Here is an 18,534-nt window from a genome sequence, read left to right as displayed (position 1 = left end):
TTATTATATGTATAGATGAATTCGGTGGTATAGGGTTTGCCTGCGGCATTAATTTTAAAGACAAAGTGATGTTAAATGTCGCAAATTACATATATTATTTTATGGATGAATTTTACTCATTGCTCTTTTGGGAAAACATATTTTTTATATATCTTATTTTATTAACAACTATAACCCATTTAATTAACTTTGACATACTTTTTAAACTACTTAATTTTAACAGTTATTCGTTGTCATCATGGAGCGACAGTCGGGGTACGTACTTATTTTTTATAGTTTATTTCAATTTCTATCTCGAAAATGAGTGTCTACTTAAACGAGAGTCCTCTATTTACATAAGCAATTTTAAATTGATAATTAATAATAAAGTATTTGTTTAAGTCTATAAGTGTATAATGGATAACATTTATCGCTAGCAAAAAAATATACAAATTTAAATGAAAATTTGCTTTTTCGTGGCTTAAAGTTTAACCCCTCACGAGTTTCTGTAGTTCTTTATAACCTTCAGCGAAACATTTCGCAATTATCTTAAAAAAGGTCAGCGGAATTATATTCCGGAAATTTCTGTCGATTATTTTGTTTATTTTATGAAATTATAGAAAATTTTCATTCTTTTTTCCTTTAATTCCTGGGGTGTAAATAAAAATGGCCCAGGTCTGCACACAGCCGTAAATCAGGTCTGATTTCCTCCAACAGCTGTTTATCAATTGAATCCGATTCCAATTGAAATTGATAAGTAATAAAATAAGAAGAACATCATCAACGTAAGTAACCCATTAATAGGGATAGCTAAAAAATACTGGTCAGATTTTGCTAAAATTTTTAATTGAAAGCGACAACACGACAAGCCAACTTTCGAATAAAAAAGAACCATCAAAATCAGTACTCTCAGTCAATCGAATTGAGAACATACTCATATTATGGAAGTCGGTTAAAGAGTATCTAATAATGAATTTTCTTAATTTTTATTAATGTTTTAGATCCAATAGCCTGGAAAATATACGTATCTCGTATATTGGAAAAAATATCGAGCAAGACACGACTGACAATGTTAAGATCAAAAGAGAAAAAACTAGTTTAATTAAACAATGTTTAATAGATTATACTGCTAACACTAACCTTCATGGCTTAAAGTATGTTGGAGAAAAGGAACGAACTACAGTGGAAAAGTAAGTAATATTATATTTTATATACACACTAGCTGAGCCCGCGATTTCGTCTACGGGGAATTAAAAAAAAGTTATTGTTCGATTCGCAGAGTTATATAAATAAATTTCTAAAATAAAGTTAGCCTAAGTTACTCCTTATTACATCAGCTATCTGCCAGTGAAAGAGCAGTGAAAATCGATCCAGCCGTTTCAGAGATTAGCCGGAACAAACAGACTGACCGACAAAATTTGTAAAAAATGGTTTTTTTGTAGTAGGTGTAGTGGTAAGGCGCCTTAAATATCAAGAGTTTGCGGATTTTGAATTCCACTAGGGATGAATATTTGTATTTGTACAAATATAAATATTTCTTTCCAGTTTGGACGTCTGTCCTTGTTGATCTCCCCACTCATCTAATAACAAAAAATTATTTTTTCTTGCAGCTGTAACTAACTGTAAATTATTCTGCATACAATTTACTGACCTGATCTTTAAAATTTTTGAATGTGACGTCGTGTGATCGTAAATCTGATTAATATATTCGCGTATTGCCACAAATTCGACGATGATGAGGATGATCTGAAATTCTAACAAATATAGTAGGATAAAAAAATCATGACTAGATAGAATCATGTATAGTTTTTCCACAAATGAATGATATTTTCATATGTAAGCTATCCAATAAAAGATTCATCAAGAGAGTTTTCTATTAAAGGTAATCTGTAATAGCAATTTATCTTCAAAAATTAATTGCATTGATTTTTCATTTTTGAAAGAAACAGGAATCAGTTTATAGGAACCGTTTCCTATTTCCCCCTGATCAGACTAACGCTTTATCTATTTGCCTATAATATCTTCAACAGTTACGGTTACGGCAGTAATTAATATCCCCTTTCTTCCCATAGGTGTCGTGAAAGGCGACTAAGGGATAATACTTGATATTTCATCGAGATCTGATTACAACTTTTGGAGTAATCTTTGATAATGCGTACCTATTTACTTTTTTTCATTATTTTTTCGTTTGCCTGCAAACACAATTATTATAACATAGACATAACAATAGATAGTTGCAAGTAGAATAATTGTTACATTTGATATATCAATACGTCACAAATCGGTCATCAATTTTGCAACCTAATTGCCTATGACGAGACAACTGTGCGCTGGCACACCGCTGTTTTCGAGGGCCAGTCCATTTGATTTTACGCATAAGATCCTGCCGCTCCCGCACCGCCACCACCGCCGCTCCGCTGCCGAGGCAGCGGCCTAAGAGATATTTTATAATACTAAGAAGTACTTAAGAAGGATCGACAACAAAAAGCTTCATCCATCTTAAATAAATAATTATAAATAATGACAAATGAAAAAAAAAGATGTGACAGTGTGCTTGTACACTAAATATTGCGATTTTAAATGATTTCTCTGATACATTTTTGGAAATTGCTTTAAATTCTTTAATTTTAACTAGTTTCAATATAACCCATGTTTTGAATTTTAGATTCCTTATCCAGCTGTAACATTGTGTCCAGAAATGAAAGTTATGCAAACAGTGTTCAATTATACTGAACATTACCATTTAAAAGAAACAAATCCAAACACAACAGAAGAACCGTAAGTAGCCTTAACTAAATATACAAAAAACAAACTAAGCATTTATAATACTTAATTGCTCATATTAACAATTAAACTTGTTAATTAACGTTATTGGAGTATTATACTGATATAATGTGTTTCATATCTTCAGACATTTAATATTTAATTCTTCAAGTATTTTTCTATAAATACATAACTTGATATTTTCTTATTCGGCTTCAGTAAAAATATGTTATTAAAATCCTACACACACATATATATATATATATACTAAATAAGTAAAAAAATTACCGTCCATCAATTATGTAGACGTTATTTCAAAATTATAGCCATCATTTATATATATATATATATATATATATATATATATATATATATATATATATATATATATATATATATATATTAATAATTAATTGATTATAAAAACATAAGCAATAATATTTTTTTTTGTTGAAAATGATATTGAGGTTTTTTCTAAAAAGGGAGGCAAACATCTTAACCTTAGCGTATTAATATATATCTACTAGTGGCCGCCCAGAGGTCGAAATGCGAGCATTATTAAAAATTAAAGAAAACCAAAAAAAAAATTCAATTTGACTACAGACTTTGATAATCAACAAAATAGTATTAAGTGCGTGTGTGTGTCAAATATATGGTAATGTGTGTAATGTTTTTTTTTAAATGATTTAATATATTTTTATGCATAATTAAAAAAAAAGTATTAGCATTCTGTACTCCTAGTCTATATAAATTCTGAATCGGTAGAAGCTTTACTTCTACAAATATAATAATTGATTTAAAGTTTTAATTTGTAAAATGACGATTCGAAAGTGCTCTTGGAGCCTATTTGAATAAAGCTGTTTTTGATTTTGATTTGGATTTGAAACTATAAGTGTACCAAATTTCATACTTCTGCGTCCGCGCAATTTTTGTAAAAAGGGATACAAAGTTTTTGCTTCACGTATTAATATAATATAATGGTTAATAAATATATGATGATGATAATGATAACTGATTATGTACGTAATGATTTTTTACCAATTTAGTTACTAATAAATAATCCAAAGATGTTATTTTAGAGACCATTTATTTGAAGATGTAAGTCTAATCTGCAACAAAAACGTCGCTCCGTGGATTCGTGGAAGAACATTTTCACTTGGAAACAAAACAGTTGAAAATATTAAAAAGGTATTTAAAACACTTAACAAGATACACCCAAAATGAATACAATAAAATAATTTTAAAGTAGAGTTTTAAAAAGCTTTATCTGGGATTCGCAAAGAAATAATATAAATTTTACAACTTACACCTGTACTCAATTTCAGCTTTCACAACATTCTCATCATGCGAGGTAGCTATGTCTACTAAAACACCCTTGTATGTGATGGACAACTCTCTCCCACTACCCCTACCAAAGCAGAACCGTCACCGAGACATCAGACTTGTTTATGCGTTTTTTCTTGTCCTTCCCATGGCTATATGGCCAGTACCAGAATAATAGTCACGTTCTAGTAATGGCTTCCGTGTGTATAATTAGTGACGTATTCTCAGTAGTAGTTTTCAGTAATACCGGTATTTCCAGGAACGCTAAAGCTACGCTATTAAACTCCTGGCGTGGCCAATCTTTTTCCTTTTAAAAAAAATATACAACTAGGTCGCCAATCAAGCGTACGGCTCACCTGACGGTAGCGTTTACCGTAGCTTATAGACGCGTGATACAGCAGAGGCATCCCCAGGAGCTCTGGCCACCTTACCTACTACAGGAACACGACGCTAACTGAGAGGAGTATTATTTAGCTGTGATATTTTCAAAAATTGCAGAACTTCCATTTATGCATGGTCATAGCGCCTAATTAATAAATAATAATAATAATAAATAGTTTTTATTTGCTCAAATTATGTAGTTTACATTATCAAGAAGCCCTGCGACCCGTGCTAGCTTAAAAAAGCTGTGTTACAGGCCACAGACACTGTGGCCTCCCCAAAAATTAGTTTATTGTTACATAATCAGACTTTGCGTTCAGCGTATCAGCGTTCAGATAGCGAAAACATAAATAATACTAGTGTATTGTATACAAAGATGACAACACAATAATAAAACAAGGATTATAAATACAAAATTTGAAAAAAACAAAAAAAGATTGACAATCATTAAAGTTTTGAAATATTTACCATCAAAACAAATGTTTTTTAAAAATAAGTTTTTTTTTATATTAACGAATATTTTATTAAGTATAAGCGAAGTGAGAGTAAGTACTCGCAATTGGCCACGTTCATAAAACTTACTTACGAAAGACAGTCGTATTACCAACTATTTCTGGTAATTGTGCGAAATCTTGACTTGCCTATCCGTTAATGCAGTTTATAGTGGCCCTGCTTTCTACTCCACGGGTTGCGGGGTCGATTTCCGCCTGAGTCTGTCTGTAATATTTGTATTTTTATATTTATATATCCATTATTTCTATGTATTTATTTCTTGTATTTTTTTTTCAAAAAAAAATTTGCTGTAATAGTCGGCTGTTACCTATAGCAACCACAAGCACTAAGTTGCTTACCATAGGAACAGACGACCGTGTGTGTATGTCTGTTATAGGCTAAGATAAAGGAAAAAAAATACGAATGATTTAATCTTTAATCTTAATCTCATCTTTAAAAAGAGCACGCATCACTCAGATTTTACAAATGTTTTAAAAAGGTTCTGTTCTTAGGTATCACCAACAATTCATGATATAATGGGGCCATTAATGTGGAAAGATAAAATTTTCCGCTCCTCAGATTTATTTTCACCAATACTTACAGAAGAGGGTTATTGTTACACATTCAATACTATAGGCGCGGACGAATTATTTCGGATTGAAAAGTAACTTTCTTTGTTCGTTTTTTATCTTTTTTTAATATTTGAAATAATTTTAGATAAATTGTTCTTTTTGTTTTTATTTTAAAGCCTCAACACTGACTACAATTATTATGATTCTTTGAATAAATCGCAGTCTTGGACCTTAGAAAATGGATATTTGCCAAACACTCCGCTGGAAACTTATCCACACAGAGGCACTGTATGTATTATTTACTTTTAATCCTTTAAATATAAGTCAAAAGAGGATAAATTTACGATCATCTATGAAAATTATTTCAGATGGTGATGATGTTGATATAATTATGTATATGTAACACATTATTATTTGGGAAATTATAAGTCTATCTACAATTTCTTTATTGGTCACGTGATCTGACTTCTCGTTTTATAACTAAGCAACGGGTAAACGAGATAGGCTCTAATAAACTAATTCGTCTTTTCTACTACGCCAACTAAATATTCTATAGCAAGTCTCAAGTAAAGATCAACAATTATTTTTACTTGTCTTTTTATTTTTATTGCCACCTAATTTTCTATTTCGCCACGAATTTTACATGTTATCATCATTTTACGTTTTACAGCTTCAACACGAGGTCCTCAAAAAATATAATTCAAGCTTCCATTAACAGTATCATTTGTTATAACATAGCATATAAAATAATACTAAATAAAATAGCCATTGCAAGATTTGGCGCGAGCGCGCGAGATGACAGGCGACCGGCCATTTGCACCAATCAGAGAGATTCGATTCATGTACCGACGACGAGCTGGTCCTGTGTATTTTTTTTAATTGTCTTTCGCGCATTTGTATTGCAATTGTATCCCTTCAGCCTGTAATATCCCCCACTACTAGGCATAGGCCTCTTTCCCCGCGTAGGAGAAGGATCAGAGCTTAATCCACCACGCTGCTCCAATGCGGGTTAGCGGATATAATCCCTACTATGAGTAACGATCGCTATCAGGTGTACATAATAACACCCGGGACCGACGGCCTAACGTGCTCTCCGAGGCACGGTGGGAAGACCCACAAGGACTGCACAAACACCCAGACCACGGCAAACAGCTGTATGGCCAATACAAATGTTTGTCATGTGTGGGGATCAAACCCACAACCGCCAGCGTAACAGGCACAATCCATGGCTGTGAGCGTTGCGCCAACGTGGCGTATTACAATTGTTTATCTGTAATTAAATACTTTTAATACTCCCCCATACCACTCGCAATACAAAGTAATGCACCATTTTCGAAAAAGAAAAAAGAAATCCCATAGACCTAAGCTCAAAATAAGGTTGTTTATTAGCATAATTTAGTTCCGTGACATCTACGGCGCTACGGAAATCCTTCGCCAAACGTAGCCACGTGATTGCAACGAACGCAACGTTTACTCCTTATGAATCGATTTTCATATAAGACCCCCGGTATGAAAATAATATGAGGAAAAAATCTATTGAACAAATGACCTCGTTACGTTTCTCGTAACGCCATTATTGGGTTCCGATAGACGGTAATGTTTTCTAACGACGTTTCCGGTAGATGGCGTTATTTGATTCGTTTATTTACCATTTGATATAGTATTATTCTTTTTCTTAGACTAATAAGCCTTTTTTGTGCATATTTAGACAGTCGGTCCGAAGGAGCAAACTCCAGTCGTGCATCGGAGCTGGCTCACACACTTTTTTATTTTGGAGGAATCTAAGGGCCATTGAAATATGCCTCAAAATGGTCTCAGAACAGAATCAGCTTAACCCGACTCCACGTAGTCTTGTTTGTCCTACCCCTAGAGTGTTCCTTAGAATCTAAAGGTGCGAAAGAAAACGCAGACACCCGGGCGAGCGTTGGTGAATGCATTTTGTTACGCAAGGGCGAATGGGGCTACACCTTCCGAAGCGCCGGAGACGTCACGGAACGATATTTCAATACACAATTTGATTTTTCAAAAATAAACTATTTATTTGGTCTCCCCTCTATAGTTTCTGGGTAATAATTAGTGGCCATAATTTGCTATTTAATGGCAATTTTAGCTAAATTTAGACGATTAATTAATGTAGGACGAGTTACATTTTAAACATACTAAGTTAAAAAACTAGAAGCTAATAGAATAGCTTATCGAAAGCGAAACGACGAAACCTCCAGGCCTCGGCACAAAGGTGGGGTAGCCTCGCTCTTAACAAGGCCACCCCTCAGACGTGTGGGTTCGTGTCGTTGACAGGCCGGGGACTTCGGCCAGCGACCCCACTATTACGGGGGAAGAGGAAGTGGGCAAACCGTCTCCTCCTTACCCCCGTACGTCTGTACCAGATCGGGTCAGCAGATGCGTCTTCCTTGCTGGCCCACTCCGCGGTCTCCTTCAGCGTCATTACCTCTTCTCAAAACGAGACTGCCGCCTGCCACGATCTCTCACTGTCGAGCATGGCATTTACGACGCTTGGCAGTGAGATATCCCTTCCGAGGACCGCCGAATGCACGCGCCGCTGCAAATCCCAAGAGACGCACACCTCCAGAGTATGTAGCGCCGTATCCTCAGGCACCCCACACTCGTGGCAGGCTGGAGTCGCCTCCCATCTCGCAATTTCGTGCAGATATAATCGAAGCACCCATGTCCAGAAAGCACCTGCACCAATCGGAATGTCAGCGGTCCGAACCGCCTCCTCACCCACTTCCGAAGGACCGGCCTGACCGCGTCCATTGTCCACTGACCGAGAACCGGCGGGCCCAGGTCCTCCGTTCACCGCCGTATTAGGGCGTCCTGCGTCATCCTCCTCATGCGTGCGACCTCCTTCGACGTCGGGGCGCTTACAAAATTAGATGTTAAACTTGATAACTAGTGGCTAAGTTATTTGTGGCTGACTTAGTAATTTAGAAGACAATGTAGATTTTTAGAGGCAAATAATGCCATTAAAAAGAAGCCTGTTTAATCAGCGCCCTTATTATTTTTCAGGGCTATGGTGAAAATGCTGGCCTGCTTAATGTATTAAGAGCTTCAGAAAAAGATTTTGATTATCTTTGTAGTGGACCCACACAAGGTTATAAGGTAAGGCCATAGACAAATAAGTTTTTTTAAAACTACCTTAATCAAAATTTAAAAAAAATATGCCAACTGCGAGTTGGACTCACGCGCAAAGGGTTTCGTACCATTGACTAGGTAAAATATTTAGACAAAATTTTATTATTTACTATTAAAGTAAATATACAATTAAGTATCTTGTGAATATTTCAAGTGCCTTCCTGTTACCATTTATTGATATCGAGCAAAAGTAGGCAAAAAATTGCGTTTTTGTATGGGAGCTCAACTTAAATGTTTATTTTATTTTAATTTTATTATTTATTATTAAAGTAAAAATACAACTGAGTATTTTGTGAATATTTAAAAATTAAGTGCCTACCTGTTGCCATTATTTATATCGCAGAACAAAGGGTAAAAAACTCGCGTTTGTTGTATGGGTGAAAATTAATATTTATTTTATTTTGTTTTTAGTTGTTTGTTGTTGTAGTGGCAACTGAAATACATAATTTGTGAACATTTCAACTGTCTAACTATCGCGGTTCTGGAGATACAGCCTGATGACAGACAGCGAAGTTTAGTAATAGGGTTTCGTTTTAGCTTTTGGGTACAGAACCCTAAAAATCATTAATAAATGTTTATACATGTTTTATCAATATGCATATCATTCAAATGTTACAAATTTAGTGCTGTTTTTTATAAATTCACCAAAATGTTAACATAGTTTGATAGCAAAAGAGGCCATACATGTATATATTTAAAGTATTTTATGATGTAGGACACATCCTTCTGTGTAGTAGTAGTTTTCTCAAAATTTGGAGCAGCATACCTGGGCATATCTTAATTTTACCTAGCGAAGTTAACACGAACATAAACTGCTCTCAAGTTGTGCTATGCGTTGTGTGTTTCGTATGCGCTTGTGTGTTGTGTTCTCTTGTGTGCGCTCAAGTAGTGTTGGGTAAGTTTTGTGGGATAAAAGTGTTCAGAGCTGACATTAGGAGTATGGTTAGAAACGTATTTACAAAGCTTCTGTTATTGATCCCATCAAAAGCTTGAGGAGTCGCATATAATCAGATGGGTTAAAAGCTTATTTTAACCCTAGTAGTGTAAAAAAATGTTAATTTTCTTTTCAGATCATACTACATAATCCAGCAGAATTTCCTAAATTATCTCAGCACTACTTCAGAATTCCACTAGAACGAGACGTTGTCGTTGCTGTAAAGCCCAAAATGATGACAACTTCTAATGGACTTAAGCCGTATAGTCCCGTTAGGTACCGTATTTTAATCAAGCTGACTTGAGCACACTTCATTGGGTGACAAGTGTTTTTTTTCGTCCAGTGACACACTAGTATATGTTGATGTCATTATCTAATGTTTCTACTGTCTAAAACAGTGCACCCGAGATAGACATTTAACTGAGGTAGGGTACAGCTGGAAATTTCCTGCTCAAATATGGAGCAGCCCGACTGGGCAAGTACCTCGACCTTACAGAAGATCACAACCAAATAATACTACTTTCAAGCAGTATTGTGTTCCTATTTTTGTGTAAGGTGGCAGAGCTCCTGGGGGAATCCCCCATTCGGGATAGGGTCAGCAAGTCTATAAGCTACGGTAATCGCTTATCATCAGGTGAACCGTACGCTTGTTTGCCGACCTAAATATTAAAAAAAAAAAACATACAGTTTAAGGCCAAGTTTATATTTGCTTTTTATCTGACTCCAAACATAGAAAAAAAATACATTTTTGTCTTCATTATTGACTCTAGAGTATACGACAGGAAATTTTTTAAGATATTTTCAAAAGAACCAAGGTTAAATTGCAAATATAGAAAATGTGCTGTCATGGGACACCAGGTAGGAACGAAGTTCCTTCGGATAGTATAGAAGCAACACAAATAATAATAATAATAATAATAATTCAAACTATTAAGTGAAATAAAAAAACATGTGTCTTTATTTATTTTTGTCAACAGTATAAAATTACACAAATAATTTAAAAAAGTTTACTAGTAATATTTTAGTTTTACAAACGTCATATTATACAGTCGTGTGACTGATATTACGTCACTTCCGTTATATATTTTTCTTACGGTTTTAGTATCACATTTTTTTCATTTCGGTCGCCCAGCCAAATGCCAAGCCTGCCGTAAGGAACTTCGTTCCAAAAATCAATTCTCTTTTATGTACTAACTACTATGAACCCATAATCTCCATTTAATTAATCAACACACCTAAATAATTTGGGTACGCTCTAATACAGCACCATAAATCTAAAAATTAATATTTGATTCTGATTACAGACGCCAATGGTATTTTTCAAGTGAGCGCTACCTAAATTTTTTTAAAGTATACACCCAAGCCAATTGTGAAACCGAATGCTTAACTAATTTTACTTACGCAAGATGCGGTTGCGTCCACTTCGGTATGCCACGTAAGTCCTTTATTGTCTTATAAACTTTTATAAATTTGTACATAATGACAGTAATAAAAATAGGTAGTTAAGTATCACATATCTGGTATCTGCGTTTGTAGATATTTATGTATCCATATCGCTTATATTTTTTCTTTAAATATACTTATCATATTAATACATATACTTATCATACATTATATTTAAATTCATATGGCTGATTCTACGTTCATCAGCATCATTGTTAACCGATGGACGTTCTTTGCTGGACATATGTAAGTCTCTTTTAAGATCTTATTTCACCTTTGGCGATCTAGCGCCGCTTGTATCCAAAGCTGGTGATGGTATTTTTTAATATGTTGTATGATACGTAGGTCTTTTTTTAGTAATTTAGAGATCCGCCTATTAATTTTATAACGACAAATAGTTTCATTCCTTGTCTCTCCTCCATAAGACTGGGAGTGTGATCAGAAATTTCACTGAGATAGTTCACAGCAGGAAATATCATGCTCAAAATCTAGAGAATCCCAACTAGGGAAGTACCTCAACCTTACTAAAGAACACAAATAAATAGTACTGCTTTTAAGCAGTGTTGTGTTCCTGTGGTGAGTAAGGTGACTAAAGCTCTGGGTAGGGGGGAGTAGAGGTAGGGTCACTTGCGATGCTTCTGGTGTTGTAGTTATCTATAAACTACGCTAATCGCTTACCACCAGGAGAGCCGCATTCTTGTTTGCCGACCTAGTTGAATAATAAATAAAGTTTCTTTTAAGGCTTAAAAGTACTTGGACCCGCGTACATAGATAATTTCCACCAACACGTTGTTTAACTCCTCCACAGAGAGGAAATTAGCTAGGCAATCGAAGCGGTTTTGCAGTTCTGGTTGAAAGTCTTTGGTGTTCTGGATATAAACAAAAGTAGGTCAGAACGTAGACTTAATCAAATTGGATCTTTCTAGTTTTACGTTTATATTAAATGTACCTCTAGCCAGACGGTGATCACTGCCGGTTTTCATTTTATTAATCACAAAACATAACTGAATATACGCTGCTTGGTTAACGTGATGATTTCAACTTCATTTTTCGTGGAACAATCGGGGCTCAGCCAAGTCCATTTCCGTTGAGGCTGCTTCTTGAAGAAGGAGATAATTATGAAGAGTCCCTCCTCTATGAAATGTTTTTTATTTTGATGAAAATAAACGTATCAAAGTTATTTGATTCAGAGCAGTCTTTACACATATAAACGTTTTGTGTCTGGCGAGTGAGACATTTTTAAAATAAACTTGGTTAAGTATTTAGGAGCATACAGTATTTAATGTTAATGTGTTGTTTATTAATATATAAATAAACAAATAATTTTATAAAAATGTCGTATAAGAAATTGATACGCCAATGTTTGGACGCTGTTGGCCACCAGCGGTAAACTCGTTTCATACGTGCACGAAATCGCGAAACTTAGGTTTCATTAACTTTGGCAAATAAATACGCCAAGTCGCCCTCCTGTACAAGTTGTCCCTAAAGAGGTGAGGATTTTGTCTTATACTCGTTCCGATAATAATATCGAATGAAACAATGATTTCAAAGTAAAATGAAATATTGCTTTAATTTATAATGTACCCATAACTTTTAAAGACAAAAATTTACTAAAATATGATATGACAAAGTTGTTCGTATTTTTTATAATTTTTTTTTTTAATTATCATTCTTTAATCAATTCAATTTTAGTCCGCAACTGCTTAATTCATTAAAAAATCTTTAAATAGTAAAAAAGTTAATTATAAATCTTTCTAACTTGATTAATTACTCGAAATAATATCCGTTCACTTAGAACAGTAAATTAAGTTGATTGTTATTCAAGATTTAAAAAATAAATCGTCACTACAAATACTCACAGATAGATCAAAATACTAAGATACTTAATTAGATGGAGTAATAATAGGCAGCTTCTGAAATATTTGCGAAGTTAAATCTAATTTACTTAAAACAAAAAATTTTTAAACATCAAAAGAACTAAAATTAAAAACGTTAACGTGTATATATTTCATTAAATCAAGTTAATGACAAAATACTTAAACGTAACGTACTTAAGCTTAACTTTTATTTTAGATGGTCCAGAAATGAAAGTGTGCTCCCTCGGTAAACGACAATGCATGAATGATGCACGAAGTAAGTAGAATATTAATAAAAGTTTGGTAAGTAATTAATTATCAGTAATTACCATAACATTGTATATATTACTGCATACCGCTGTACTGAGTATAGAAGATAATTATTATTACGAGAATAGAAAATCATAAATAACCTATCTACATAACATTTTTAATTTTAGTGGAATTAGTAACAGTTGAAATACAAAATAATCTGAAGGAAGCCACAAACGCTGATGACACTATCGGAGAGGCCCATCACATAGCCACAAATTGCAAATGTCTACCCGCATGCACTTCTATTGAGTATGAAGCTGAAACATCACAAGCTGATTTTAATGTCTATGCTCTCCTCAAAGCTATGAATAGTAGAATAACTGAAACAGGGTAAGAAATGTCTTAAGAAATGTCAAGTCTTAGAACTACGTGCTTGGTTATTGTGTATTTCGCAGTTTTGATACCGGCACTAATTCTAGTTAGTAAACACCTGCTACAGATTTTGCGATATGGTGAGAGTTTGTAGAAATCTTACAAGGTTAAAATACTTTACAGGGTTAAAAAAGGGAAAAAAAATTGTTTGGAAATCAGCTATTTTTGATGTTTAAGGTATAGGGCTTTGTTTTAAGACTACTAATCAAAAACCAGTCAATACGTACTAGTGGGAATTCACCCATACATTCTTTATGAAGGGGGTGAATTAGGGGTTGAAATATTTATATAATAAAAATGGTAAAGATGATAAGTAAGATGGTAAATTTTTATTCAATAAAAATGATAAAGATAATAAAGATGAAAAATGCACTCATTGCTGCAACTTTGTGTACAATTTCTGTAACTGCAATTGGTTAAGTGTCGCCCGACACTGTTCGTGCTTTTGATCTAGCTTTCTTGTACATGTCGACTATGATTCCTGATTTACATCCAATGTTCGGGATTCACGCCCATTTTATTTTATTTACAATTTTTAAACGTACAAAATTATATACATAATATATTTGTCATGGAAACTCACGTATAATGGGTGTGCTTACCCCTGTAAGAGATTTCTTTCAGCACACCCAAAAAGGAACGTATTTTTTCTTCTTTCTCTTATCGGTGCCTCTCCGACTAGCGAAGGTTGGCAGTCAGCTTCGCATACTCCGGTTTATTCTTCGCGAGGCGAAAGAGTTCGGTGCCGCTCGCGATGCCTGTCCAATCTCGGATGTCGCATAGCCGGGACTTTTTTCTGCGACCTACGCCTCGTTTTCCAGCAACTTTTCCCATCATGATGAGTTGTAACAGTTTGTATCTATCGTGCCTAAGCACTTGTCCCAGATATGCCACTTTTCTCATCTTGACGGTCTGCAAAAGTTCGCGTTTCTGATTGACGCGTCGCAGAACTTCAACGTTTGTGATCTTCTAAGTCCAGCTAATGGCTAGCATACGCCTATATGCCCACATCTTAAAAGCTTCTATTCGTTTCCTGAGGTCTTCTTTAATAGTCCATGCCTCACATCCGTATAGAAGTATGGGCCAGATGTAACAACGTAAAAGTCGAATACGCAAAGCGATCTTAAGGATCTTAAGGATATTTTTTCTGGTTATGTGCAAACTCTGTAATGATCTTCCTCCTGACATTCTTTGCGAGCTCCAATTTGAGTTTTCAAGCATCGAGTATGTAGACATCGTTTGCCTAAAGGCCAGCCACGCAAGCACAACTCCTCTAATATTGTAAATGTTCATAGACGACGGTAGCTATTTAGCATCAGGTGGTACAGTCTGCTCGTATGCCCCACATATTCTAAAAAAAAGCAGTTTTATTAGTTTCTATGCTGGTGGTTGTGTGGCCTAGGGCTACACAGGTAACTCTCAGTTTTTATTTGTTAACTTGGTCTCTACACTCTATAAATTCGATTTTATAACACAAACGTATCATGACAAAAATTTGTAACCATTACCGAGACTATTTTATTTATGTACTGACAGAACCGTACCAAGAATTGTCAATTCCTTGAGTGTCGCGAGTTGTTCTGTGCAGCTGTAAGCCCAGCAGCAATAGTAAACATAAAAACTTGTTAAATGTACAGAATTGAATCTTATACAGCTTTGTATTAAAATTTAACCTTATCAATTTTTATTTTATATTATTCATTGGCTTCAAATATGTTGTTGCTTGTTATAATTTCAGCTTTCTCTACACACAAATTAAGATTTTCTTCAAAGAAGCACAATTTATTAAAGTACGCCGTTCCGAGCTCTATGGACATACAGACTTTCTAGCGAACTGTGGAGGTTTACTCGGACTCTTCTTGGGTTTTTCTTTACTTAGTGTCGTTGAATTCATATATTTCTTTACGCTCAGGTAAATTCATTACTTACGTTACTTGCTTAAACCGATAGTTTTAATGTTTGTTAATTAATGTTTTTAATGCAAATTTTTCTATTTCAGAGTGTGTTGCATATTGTGGAGGCGTGGTAAAAATAAAAATACGTAAATATATTAGGAAGGATATTGAATGGCATGATAAAAAGTAAAAAAAAAAAACAGATTTTCATATAAGTTTTTTTTAAATTAGTTTCTCATTAATAATGCACATTGTCATAACGTCGTGTGTTTATTATTATTAAAGCCTATATTTGTCAACTAGAAAATAAATGCTGAGTTGTATTTTCAAAAAATCATTAATATTGTCTTTATGAATCAGAGATATGGCTATCTGTATCAGATATATGAATTTGTGCACTGTTGTAACAATGTATATGAGCTAGCTAAACATAACTGAGAGGTGGTAAACGTTTTTTAGATACCCATATTGTATAGATAGATATTGCCTACTATAACAAACTATATAAATTAAAATGTGTAACTCGTCACTAGATGGCTTGTTCTCAGTTACATTATGCTATTAAAGTTATATAAGAGAATGGATATACCTTTACGGCTAGCAATTGTCAATGAGAAAGGTACAAAAAGGGTACTAGAAGCGTACTATTGTATAATGCACTTCTGGTCGTACACTAGTCTCTAGCGCTTAGTTTAGCACGCTCTTTATTATGTGTTTTTGCTGTGCCTATTGACCGGTTTCTCTCAGATAGTCTAAGGTTCCATTCGTCTCTGTATTCACCTTGGTAGAATAAATGTTATGCCACGCAATGTCCCTCTTTATTGCCTTCCTTCCTATCCGTTGATCGTGTCATCGTGTCATCGCATTAACATCGTGTCGTCGCATTAACATCGTGTCGTCGCATCCTCATCGTTTCGTTGTGCCGCACTTGCAATCGCTGACTTCTATCCCCCTATATAGTTAAGCTATTTATTTATATTTTTCTTAAAAATCATCTTATCGCAATATAGTCATTTACTCGTAAGTTAATTTAAACCTCATCAAAGAAACGCTATCCCACTGTTAAAACTGCAAAATGTTATTTAACTAAAAATAAATGGAAAACCAATTTTTTTCATTTTGTAAAGCATCTACTTATCCGCTAGGCTCTATGTTGCATAGATTATATAGTGGTATTATATAGTGGTTACGTAATTTTAAGTAGATTTTCAATTCTTTAATTAGATTAATATATCAAATAATATTTAAAAAAAACGTATTCAATAATTTTACACGTGTTAAAAAAATTTAACCAAAACTTTTGTCATCAACGGCAAGAAAATTATTAACCCTTTACCGTTATTATTATTTTTTTGTACCTTAGTAATTGATTCGCACACTATTTTCAACAGCAAACAGCGTTAAAGTAGGCTATGAATGTCAAAAACATATAGATAAACATAAAACTGCGCATAATAGCAACAGCATAGATTTAACACATAATTCAATTTCATAAACCACCACTATAAGTTATCAAAATAGTGCTAACAAATACAATTTATTTTCATCTTCTTTTCAACTTACAATCCCATTAATTATGAACGGCGTAAAACACCATTAAAACGGCAAATGCATGCAGAAACTAATTCCAAAGCTCTTGGAGAATCTATGCCAAGAAAGGTCATTACAATCTCATAACCTAAAATCACCGAGTCAACCAAATAAGGCATTTTTATTATTTGGCGATAAGTTATGAGTATATATATCTTTCTACGAAATGAAACGGTCCAGTGGGATGACGAATTAGACATTTATTAAACGACAAACCATAAGCAATTGTTATAACTATCTACAAAAAAAAAACACCCACACACAGCGTTGCCTTAAACCTGGCCTGTAAACTCAATAACAATATGAATGTTCATAATGGTAGGAATAGGTAATAGTAATTATAATTAATAATTTCCTTTGGGGAATCATTGGAGAAAGCTCTACCTCATTTATTTTGCAATGGCATAAACTGGAACGTCTGTCTTAAAAAAATCATTTTTTAAACTAATGTAATAATAAGATTGAGACATCGTTTGAGTGTAAAGAAAATGACGACGCTTTGGCACAGCGGTCACAGCACCTAGCTATTGTACATGCGGTCGCGGATTCGATCCCTGCACGCGACAAAAATTTTTTAAGACGGAAGGAAATCTTTCGTTCTAATCGTTTATTTATTTAAAGAAACATCTTTATACAATAACATAATACTTAAATAATATCGAACAACGCATTTGAATTATAATTCGGCAATTGAGGCCTTTGTTGCTGGTCGTAGCCCCGCTGTTGTTGACACCATCCGCGCATTCCCTAGAGTTCCGTCTACCTTACTCACTTTAGAAACACAATTCCACTTGACAACAGTAGGTACTATTAAGGTCTGGTAAGGTTAAGGTACTGTAAGGTTAAGGTACTTCCCCATCCGGACTGCTCCAGATTTTAGGAAAGATATTTTTTGCTGTGTGCTAAGTAATAAAAACTAATATACATGACTAAAAAAGGCAGTGTTCGATATTATACTGGGGTCACTAGCGACTTACCGATCTCCGATGCAACACGTGAGCTGGCTCGGTCTGGGCAGATCACCGACTCGGCAGGTTCACAAATAGTTCCAATTCATGTGGCGAACATCACCATAGGGACACACCAGTTCGGATCTCCAGCGCAAGCTATAATATTTGTTAATCCTCGATCGAGTTAAACGGTAGGTAACAGTATTGTATGCGCTTGCGACAACGGTTCTTTCGGGACTGGCCATGCGCCCTCATTAGAGGGCGCGCAACACGGTGCGCTCGGATACAGTAATATATCGCTAAGCAACCCATTAACAATTAAAGAAAAAAATAATAATAAGAAATTGAAATTGTCCAATTTATGTTATCCTGTAAATGTACGAAAATACGAAATAAACAAAAGTTTTGACATTCGAACAAAGATCTTGTTTCGGTACGGAACAGGCAGTAAATTATTAAAATAAATTTAAAGTTTAAAAATTGAGTTAAATTTAAATAAATTCGAGGTTTTCTAGT

General features: G+C 34.4%; 1 protein-coding gene across 1 annotated transcript; it reads left to right on the top strand.

The window, feature by feature from the left end:
- Window positions 1-238: 238 nt before the first annotated feature.
- LOC123660656 (pickpocket protein 28-like) lies at window positions 239-15,499 on the top strand. The gene is made up of 12 exons (XM_045595711.1): window positions 239-255; window positions 981-1,169; window positions 1,525-1,531; window positions 2,645-2,757; window positions 3,822-3,930; window positions 5,451-5,602; window positions 5,687-5,798; window positions 8,538-8,630; window positions 9,734-9,873; window positions 10,902-11,032; window positions 13,337-13,541; window positions 15,322-15,499. Exons 1-12 carry the CDS (start codon window positions 239-241, stop codon window positions 15,497-15,499), a joined length of 1,446 nt encoding a protein of 481 aa, XP_045451667.1.
- The last annotated feature ends 3,035 nt before the right edge of the window (window positions 15,500-18,534 follow it).

This window comes from Melitaea cinxia, chromosome 15, assembly GCF_905220565.1.
Source record: "Melitaea cinxia chromosome 15, ilMelCinx1.1, whole genome shotgun sequence".
NCBI classification, from domain to species: domain Eukaryota; kingdom Metazoa; phylum Arthropoda; class Insecta; order Lepidoptera; family Nymphalidae; genus Melitaea; species Melitaea cinxia.
Note: the sequence above shows the minus strand (reverse complement) of the source record. Positions and strands in the feature narration are given on the sequence as shown.